Here is a 9,734-nt window from a genome sequence, read left to right as displayed (position 1 = left end):
AACAGACTGAGCTACAGGGGCCCCGTGGGACACACTGACCTACAGGGCCCCGTGGGACACACTGACCTACAGGGGCCACATGGAACAGGCTGACCTACAGGGGCCCCGTGGGACACACTGACCTACAGGGGCCCCGTGGGACAGACTGACCTACAGGGCCCTGTGGGACACACTGACCTACAGGGCCCCGTGGGACACACTGACCTACAGGGGCCCCGTGGGACAGACTGACCTACAGGGCCCCGTGGGACACACTGACCTACAGGGCCCCGTGGGACACACTGACCTACAGGGGCCACATGGAACAGGCTGCGCTACAGGGGCCACATGGAACAGGCTGACCTACAGGGCCCCGTGGGACACACTGACCTACAGGGGCCACATGGAACAGGCTGACCTACAGGGGCCCTGTGGGACACACTGACCTACAGGGGCCCGTGGGACACACTGACCTACAGGGGCCCGTGGGACACACTGACCTACAGGGGCCCCGTGGGACACACTGACCTACAGGGGGCCCGTGGGACACACTGACCTACAGGGGCCCCGTGGGACAGACTGACCTACAGGGCCCCGTGGGACAGACTGACCTACAGGGGCCCGTGGGACACACTGACCTACAGGGGCCCCGTGGGACAGACTGACCTACAGGTGGCCCGTGTGGAGGTAGATAGTGTGTGTGTGTGTACTCTCACCCGGGCCTCCCTGGAAGTCTTGGCCAGGTTCACAAACATCTGGCCCGCCTCCCGGTCGAAGACCCGCCCCCGGTCCCAGTCCAGCGTCAGAGGGCCGTCCTTCCCTTTGAACACCTGCAGAATCAAACGCACCCGTCACACACCTGCAGAATCAAATGCACCCGTCACACACCTGCAGAATCAAACGCACCCGTCACACACCTGCAGAATCAAACGCACCCGTCAAACACCTGCTGAATCAAAACGCACCCGTCACACACCTGCAGAATCAAGCGCACCCGTCACACACCTGCAGAATCACATCTGAGGTCCTACCTTGGCCTGGATGACCCAGTAGGTCTCGGGTTTGAAGGACTGGATCTTGTCGTGTCTCTCCACACAGAAGCCCAGGGTGGGAGTCTGGCAGGGCCCGAAGGAGATCAGGGAGGAGTCCAGGTTTCCATATTTACCCTGGAAGTACTTAGTCTGGAACCTGATGTCAATCACACAGGAAGACAGGGAAAGTCTGTAAATGAGCAGCTAACAGCTAACAGCTAGCAGCTAACAGCTAACAGCTAACAGCTAACAGCAGACCTGGGGTCTCATTTATAAAACTGTGCGTGGGATCGTTACTAAAAGTGTACGTACGCCGAAAGGCCAAGTTTTGAGTGCGCCAAAAAATATTCCGACTTATAAAACCCTGCGTACGCACACCTCTAAGCAATCTTTGCTTTATAAATCACAGAATGCCTACAAGTGTGCGCAGCTGAATCAGCTTCAGGTTCCGCCCTGTACACGCCCCCCTTTTAACCATAAATGGTCAATGCAAACGACGTCATGAATGCGATCTGCATATATAACAGACTCAGATGCAAGTATTATGTCTTGTCGGAAACAATGGCAGAAGGACTGAGAAAAGCAAAAGAGCGAAATTTCACTGAGGTTGAAGTGGAGACACTTGTGGGTGAGGGGGAGGCCCGAAAAGTAGTTTTGTTCGGCGGTCACGGGATTGGGATCACTTACAACAAAAAGCAGAGCGAGTGGCAACATGTTGCTGCAGCAGTGAACTCTGTCAGTGGCACGGAGCGCACAGTCCCAGGATTAAAAAAGAAGTGGTCTGACATAAAGGTACATATTTTTATGTACCAATAAATCGTTATGGTCCCTGAAGACCCTCTCCCTCCGTATCCTGCCATTTGCATGGTCCTCCAACAGTGCCAGCAGTGCCGTGGTGCAGCATGACGCACGGGGCTCGCCACTATAGGGTTAGGGTAATAAGACTGACCGAGAACACCTTGGATAAACCGTTTGTAATCACCCATGTGAAATGTTCTTGAACATAACCCCTTTTTAATGCCTGATTTGTTATGAAAAGCAAGACAATAATATAACGATTGTGATGAGGAGTGTGGCTTGGTTTTCCACATTTAATTGACATTTGATTATGTGTTTACAGTGTCACATAAAAATATTACGTTATTGACACATGTTGGACAGATGCTTTATTCCATGCAGTCGCGCCGTCAGTGGACAGTATGGAGTGACGGGATTAGATATAGAGAATTTTCATTTTGAATTTTCATTTAGATTCTAAGGAGATGTTTCTGGAGTTATAACTGAGAAATAACGCAGTTGACTTAAATTATTCTGATTACATCGATCTAACGCATGATACGGGTTGAAATTAAACTTATGAAGGGCGATGATAAAACATAATCGTTTTTCTCACTCTACAATTCTTCGGTCTGACTTCAGTTCACCACCACACCGTCTGTGTCGCCAATTCTCCTTTTCCTCCAAACCATGCGTACGCATGGGTCAGAGTTCGCTTAGGGCTGCGCACATTCTCCCGTCAAGTTAGTTTTTTATAAATCACAACCTTGGCGTGGAAAGTCACGTACGCCACTTTCAGCCCCGTTTTGTGCGTACGCAACGGTTATAAATGAGACCCCAGGTGAGCTATCAGGTAGTGTGGGCTAGGAGCTAGTAGCGGTGAGGAGCTAACACCAGGTGAGGTATCAGGTAGTGTGGGCTAGGAGCTAGTAGCGGTGAGGAGCTAACACCTGGGGAGGTATCAGGTAGTTTGGGCTAGGAGCTAGTAGCGGAGAGGAGCTAACACCAGGTGAGGTATCAGGTAGTTTGGGCTAGGAGCTAGTAGCGGTGAGGAGCTAACACCTGGGGAGGTATCAGGTAGTTTGGGCTAGGAGCTAGTAGCGGTGAGGAGCTAACACCTGGGGATGTATCAGGTAGTTTGGGCTAGGAGCTAGTAGCGGTGAGGAGCTAACACCTGGGGAGGTATCAGGTAGTTTGGGCTAGGAGCTAGTAGCGGTGAGGAGCTAACACCTGGGGAGGTATCAGGTAGTTTGGGCTAGGAGCTAGTAGCGGTGAGGAGCTAACACCTGGGGAGGTATCAGGTAGTTTGGGCTAGGAGCTAGTAGCGGTGAGGAGCTAACACCTGGGGAGGTATCAGGTAGTTTGGGCTAGGAGCTAGTAGCGGAGAGGAGCTAACACCTGGGGAGGTATCAGGTAGTTTGGGCTAGGAGCTAGTAGCGGAGAGGAGCTAACACCTGGGGAGGTATCAGGTAGTTTGGGCTAGGAGCTAGTAGCGGTGAGGAGCTAACACCTGGGGAGGTATCAGGTAGTTTGGGCTAGGAGCTAGTAGCGGAGAGGAGCTAACACCTGGGGAGGTATCAGGTAGTTTGAGCTAGGAGCTAGTAGCGGTGAGGAGCTATCACCTGGTGAAGGCGCAGCCGATGCGGAGGTCCAGCTCCTGCCGCGCGTCCACGGCCAGCGCCTCGTTGCGGTTGGGCTCCCCCAGCTGGCTCATGGCCTTCCAGATGTCCGTGTCGGTGATGGAGCTGAACTTGGCCCGGAACACCGTCTGCTCGCGGCCGCGCGGCGCGTTCATCGCCGGCTCGATGGCGTCCAGGACCTGCGGCGACCGGAGAGACGGGGAGGAGCGGTGAACTGCTGGTCCGCTAGTGGACCTGAGGGGTCAGAGGTCGGCTGAGGGTCAGAGGTCAGCCGCTCTGCTGAGGGTCAGAGGTCGGCTGAGGGGTCAGAGGTCGACTGCTCAGGATGAGGAGAACAGAAAAATTAAATATGTATTCAGAAATACACGAATACTCATCCAACTAAGAAAAATATGCACCTAGATAAACTAGTGGTTTGAACGGGTACAAACTAGGGATGGGCATAATTAATCGATGCTCGATAATTGATCGTTAAGAAATGCGTCGATCAATTTATATTGTTATCGATCAAAAGGACGTTGTGTTGCATACTGTGAGTCTTGAAGCATTTAATTGAATATAACCCTGCCGACTGGTGGAAAGTGAATGGAAGAAGGTTCCCCAGGCTGTCAAAGTTAGCGCGACAATACCTCTGCATCCCCGCAACTTCGGTCCCGTCAGAGCGGGTGTTTTCTGCTACTGACAGTTACAAGGCTGCGTTCGCGTCTGACCCCCGAGCATGTTAACATGCTTATATTCCTAAACAAAAATATGTAGGCTGGAGTTACTGTATGGACAGTAGGGACAGTCACCACCGTATGTGAGTCGCTCTTTTTTTTTTTCTTAATGTGTGTTGTCTCTCGCTCCGCTTTTCTTTCGGCCTGGTGCCTCTTGGAGTCGTTACATTTTGCCAAAACTGTGATATTTTAGCAACAAGTTCCGCCTTATATATGTTCAATAAGGTATTGCTTTTAGATAGACTAGTTCATGCAATTGTTTGTAAATGGGTGGCTCATCTTTTTGTTGCGAGCCTTTTCCGCGCGCCGGCTGCAGCCTTTAGGCATTATATGTCGGCCTTTTCCCCCCCTTTTTTTCAAAACAGTTATACAGTTTAATGCCCACTTTTAGCCTACTGCCTTTGTTTGATTATTTTTGTCCGATAAATTCGCTACTTATTGTAATTGGAATAGGGTACAGATTTAGTCTTGTTGAATCGTTTCCAAACCTTTAAGAGCGCGTGTAGGCGCATTGTTCGGACTTTACGAGCGCCGCATAGGCCTATAACCTATAATGCCTGTATTTATTATTTTAAAACTGTTAAACAGTTGTAGGTCTTCAAGTTAACTGTATTGTATTAATTTTGGCCCATACATTATTGTTGGAATAAAGATTTCATTGATAAAAACATTAGAAAAAAAACATAGAAAAAGTTAATGATTAATCGATAATTGATCGATAACTCTAGCGATGCTCGATCAAGAAAATTTCTTCAAATGCCCATCCCTAGTACAAACAATTGTAAGCGGTTACACAACCCCTTTTTTTCTGCGTACACGGTTAACGTAGTCGCACTACAGGGGGAATATTGTATTATATTATTTTGCATTATTTAAATAATGCAAAATAATCGCGATTTATATCTGCCAGGCGGGATGCATGTGTAAAACAAACTCACCTCAAAACAGATGTTCTCTCCTTCCTTGTCGCAGTCCAACCAAAGAACGACGTAGTCGCACCCTCTGGCCTCCACCTGTTAACACACACACTTTAGAAGAACTACAGCTGCTACACCCACTAACCAACCCGCACCGTCACACTAACCAACCCGCATCGTCACACTAACCAACCCGCACTGTCACACTAACCAACCCGCACCGTCACACTAACCAACCCGCACGTCACACTAACCAACCCGCACGTGACACTAACCAACCCGCACCGTCACACTAACCAACCCGCACGTCACACTAACCAACCCGCACCGTCACACTAACCAACCCGCACCGTCACACTAACCAACCCGCACCGTCACACTAACCAACCCGCACGTCACACTAACCAACCCGCACCGTCACACTAACCAACCCGCACCGTCACAGTAACCAACCTGCACCGTCACACTAACCAACCCGCACCGTCACACTAACCAACCCGCACGTCACACTAACCAACCCGCACGTCACACTAACCAACCCGCACCGTCACACTAACCAACCCGCACCATCACACTAACCAACCCGCACCGTCACAGTAACCAACCTGCACCGTCACACTAACCAGCCCGCACCGTCACACTAACCAACCCGCACGTCACACTAACCAACCCGCACTGTCACACTAACCAACCCGCACCGTCACACTAACCAACCCGCACCGTCACAGTAACCAACCTGCACCGTCACAGTAACCAACCTGCACCGTCACACTAACCAACCCGCACCGTCACAGTAACCAACCTGCACCGTCACACTAACCAGCAGCACCCACCAGTCCCACCAGGACTCACCTGGAGGAACTTGACCATGTTGAGCTTGGGGTTGGCCTCTTTCTTCTCGGTGGGGGCCTGGCTGAAGAGCTCCGCCGGGTCCACCTTGTCCCAGTCGTTGTACTTCCCTTTGGGGGGGGGGGTGGCACAGCGTCAGGGGGGGCTCATTCGGCCGCGGCTCACACCGTGGGAGGGGGGGAGGACCGGGGGTCACAGCGAGGGAGACCGGGTAGGGGGGCAGGGTGGGGCTGGCTCACCGATGAAGTCCAGGCTCAGCACGTGGCCGCAGACCGAGGTCATCTTGAAGCGTGCCACCTGGCCCTGGAAGCTGCCCTGGTAGTCGTGGACGGAGCACGCTCCGTTCAGCCCCTTACGGCTCGAACAACTCCCTGGAAGACAAGAGGACGGGTGAGCCCAGTGAACCTCCTCACCCTCTCACCCTCTCACCCCTTCACCCTCTCACCCCTCACCCAGCACGCTGAAGACAAATGTCATCCATTGTTGAAGAGGTTCCAGACGAACCTCACCAGTTCCCGCTAAGTGGGCTCCAGTCTGGAGGCTACGTGGCTAGCAGGGCTAAATGCTACGCCGTGATGTCCTGCCAAATGAATCACTCATCGCCCAAGGCTCAACGCTAATGGAGATACCCTGATTGTGATGCTAATGAGCGTGATGCTAATGCCCACCCTCACCTTCACAAAAAAGGTCCTACTCATGACCTCGACGGAGAAGACCCAACGCTGACGTCAAGAGACGTCACCTCACAGCACAGGCCCCGTGGAACCAGGAGATAAATAGAGTGGAGATCAGCACGGAGACCCCACTACGCCTCCTCCAGCCACAGGGACCTCCAGCTCCGGACCACCACCACCAGCCCCAAACTCATGGACAACATCCAGGTAACGGCTTCACAGGGGAGGGGCTGGGGTGAGGGAGGTGGAGGTGGTTATGGAGGTGGAGGTGGTTAAGGTGGTGGATGTGGTTAAGGTGGTGGATGTGGTTAGGGAGGTGGAGGTGGTTATGGAGGTGGAGGTGGTTAAGGTGGTGGATGTGGTTAAGGTGGTGGATGTGGTTAGGGAGGTGGAGGTGGTTATGGTGGTGGATGTGGTTAAGGTGGTGGATGTGGTTAAGGTGGTGGATGTGGTTAAGGTGGTGGATGTGGTTAAGGTGGTGGATGTGGTTAAGGTGGTGGATGTGGTTAAGGTGATGGATGTGGTGATGATGGTGGATGTGGTTAAGGTGATGGATGTGGTGATGATGGTGGATGTGGTTAGGGAGGTGGAGGTGGCTATGGTGGTGGATGTGGCTATGGTGGTGGATGTGGTGATGATGGTGGATGTGGCTATGGTGGTGGACGTGGTTAAGGTGGTGGATGTGGTTAAAGTGGTGGATGTGGTGGTGGATGTGGTGATGGTGGACGCATGGCATAGCATGTTTACAGTACAACAATTATCAGTGACTTGTAACAGAGACACAGAACGGTCCTTTGTTTGGTTGCTCTTATGCAAGTGACGCTAAAGTAGCTCCTATGCTAGGGTTAGTGTGAGGCTTAGGGTTAGCTAGTGATGCTAGATACAATATGTTCAATATCACAGCGTATGTGACAACATTGGCAGCGAGGGTTTAAAGTGGGATCTGCCTCATAATTTTGAAGCTGTATTTCTGGCCCCTCCTCCCCATTTGGTTGTCAGGTTGAGGAACCTAATCTCAGATGGGTTGCCAGGTTGAGGAACCTGATCTCTGATGGGTTGCCAGGTTGAGGAACCTGATCTCTGATGGGTTGCCAGGTTGAGGAACCTGATCTCTGATGGGTTGCCAGGTTGATGAACCTGATCTCTGATGGGTTGCCAGGTTGAGGAACCTGATCTCTGATGGGTTGCCAGGTTCAGGCCACTGAATGAACGCAAGGGGAGCCGAGTGGAACACGACCTTCCCTGGTAGTTTAACACCTTCCTCCTCTGGTAGTTTAAGCCCTGACTGCGGTAGTTAAACCTCTCCACTGGTAGTTTAACCCCTGACTGCGGTAGTTTAACCCCTTCCTCCACTGGTTGTTTAAGCCCTGACTGCGGTAGTTAAACCTCTCCCCTGGTAGTTTAACCCCTGACTGCGGTAGTTTAACCCCTTCCTCCACTGGTAGTTTAAGCCCTGACTGCGGTAGTTTAACCCCCCCCCCCCCCGTGTTCCCAGCTCTTCGTGCTGTGTGTGTTTGCGCTGCACCAGAGCCTAGCCATGCCTCTGGGCAGCCAGTGCATGGACGAGTCCTACTGCAGCCTGCCCGACTACTACGGCCAGCTCATCAACCTGCCACACCGCATCAACGAGAGGAGCATCGCTTCCTGGACCTACGTGTGAGGACCACACTGCAACGCTACTATAGCAACCATCACTATAGCAACCAGCACTACACTAACCAGCACTACAGCATATCCTGAATTGTTAATTGGTTGTTAATTGGTTGTTAAATGGTTGTTAATTGGTTGTTAACTGGTTGTTAATTGGTTGTTACCTGGTTGTTAATTGGTTGCTAACGGGTCATTAACGGATTCCCTCTACAGGGAGAACATTGACCTGGACCGGATCCCCCGGATCATCCACGAGGCCTACTGCCACAGCAGCCACTCCTGCCAGGGCGTGGAGGGCCCGTCCAGCCTGGAGACCATCCCCATCTCCCTGAGGGTGCCGGTCCTGAAGAGGAACCCTGCCTGCTTCCCCAGGGCCAGCTACTCCCTGGAGTACGAGTCCATCAACATCGCCTGCATCTGTGCCGTGTCCCGGAGCAGCTGAGGGCCGCAGCGGCACGATAAACGATGAATCAATGATGGAAACACCCCCTTAACAAAGGCCCTCCCTCCTCGGGAGGCCCAGACACACCCTCCCATACAGTAGACAACCCAGCGGCCTCCTGACCGAGCTCCAGCACAGGGCTACGGTCGCAGCGCCTTCACTTTAGACACTGTAGAACTAAACCTGCGTTTTGTGCAAAATGAAATAAACTTACATTTTAACAGTGAAATGTGTTTCTTAGAGAGCAGAAGCTACGATACTTGATATTACTATACATATTAATATGTATATAATACTAATAAATAAATGTATATGTATGTTGGATATTATGCTTTATATAATATATGACGTTGACCGATGAGAATACATTTAGTAGCACCTGGCGGGGAAATACCGACTGAATACCCCCTTCACCCCTCTTCTTTCATGGACTACGGTCTATATTGAGTACGGTCAGTACCAGTATAAGGATCATTCATCTCAAAAGGAGCGAATGTTGATTTGCACTGCGGTACGCGCTGTTTCTGAAAGAGCGATACTTTGAGTTATCAACATGTGAAACAACATGTGAAACAACCTTATATCTAACTTCTCTAAACATGGATCTATTAAAGAATGCACACCGAATTCTTCAGAGGCTATACGTCAGGGGCGTCCCAGTGATCAATGAAGCACTGACAATAACCCAAACGTGTGTGTGGCAGCATGGAGCTGATCCTGAGCAGGTTCAGCAGGCGGTTAGGTTGGAGTAGACATCTGAGAGGGTGAAGCTTCTCAGATGCATAGAAGTTATAACTCATTAGAACGCTCCTACAGAACGTTTGAAAAAAATGCGTTCCCTCTAGAGGAGTTTGTCCGTTCTGGGCTACAGTAGAATCATGGAGTCCTCCTTGGAAGAGGACCCGCTTCCATATAGATATGAAGAGCTCATTCTAAGATAAAAAATATATTAACATTATTATTTTCTAGGTATTATACACTAATAATAACATACTTATCATATTCCATTCCAGGCTATTCCGTTGTGATGGATCTACTGACTCTACCTTTAAACCCCAC

General features: G+C 51.1%; 2 protein-coding genes across 3 annotated transcripts in view; one reads left to right on the top strand and one right to left on the bottom strand.

Moving 5' to 3' along the window:
* Positions 1–602: 602 nt before the first annotated feature.
* top3b (DNA topoisomerase III beta) overlaps positions 603–9,734 on the bottom strand; it is a 9,534-nt gene continuing 402 nt past the window's right edge. For both annotated transcript variants that reach the window (XM_060065249.1, XM_060065250.1), the window contains 6 exons: positions 6,149–6,280; positions 5,913–6,019; positions 5,082–5,156; positions 3,410–3,606; positions 1,011–1,167; positions 603–809 (listed from right to left, as the gene is read on the bottom strand). In XM_060065249.1, coding sequence (XP_059921232.1) covers positions 618–809; positions 1,011–1,167; positions 3,410–3,606; positions 5,082–5,156; positions 5,913–6,019; positions 6,149–6,280 — 860 coding nt within the window. In that variant the 3' untranslated portion in view covers positions 603–617. The remainder of the gene's footprint in view (positions 810–1,010; positions 1,168–3,409; positions 3,607–5,081; positions 5,157–5,912; positions 6,020–6,148; positions 6,281–9,734) is intronic.
* On the top strand, positions 6,718–8,904 carry LOC132467733 (interleukin-17D-like). The gene is made up of 3 exons (XM_060065251.1): positions 6,718–6,790; positions 8,079–8,239; positions 8,447–8,904. Exons 1-3 carry the CDS (start codon positions 6,776–6,778, stop codon positions 8,673–8,675), a joined length of 405 nt encoding a protein of 134 aa, XP_059921234.1. The 5' UTR covers positions 6,718–6,775; the 3' UTR covers positions 8,676–8,904.

Source organism: Gadus macrocephalus, chromosome 11, assembly GCF_031168955.1.
Source record: "Gadus macrocephalus chromosome 11, ASM3116895v1".
In the NCBI taxonomy this organism is placed as follows: Eukaryota; Metazoa; Chordata; class Actinopteri; order Gadiformes; family Gadidae; genus Gadus; species Gadus macrocephalus.
This window is presented reverse-complemented; position numbering and strand designations above follow the sequence as displayed.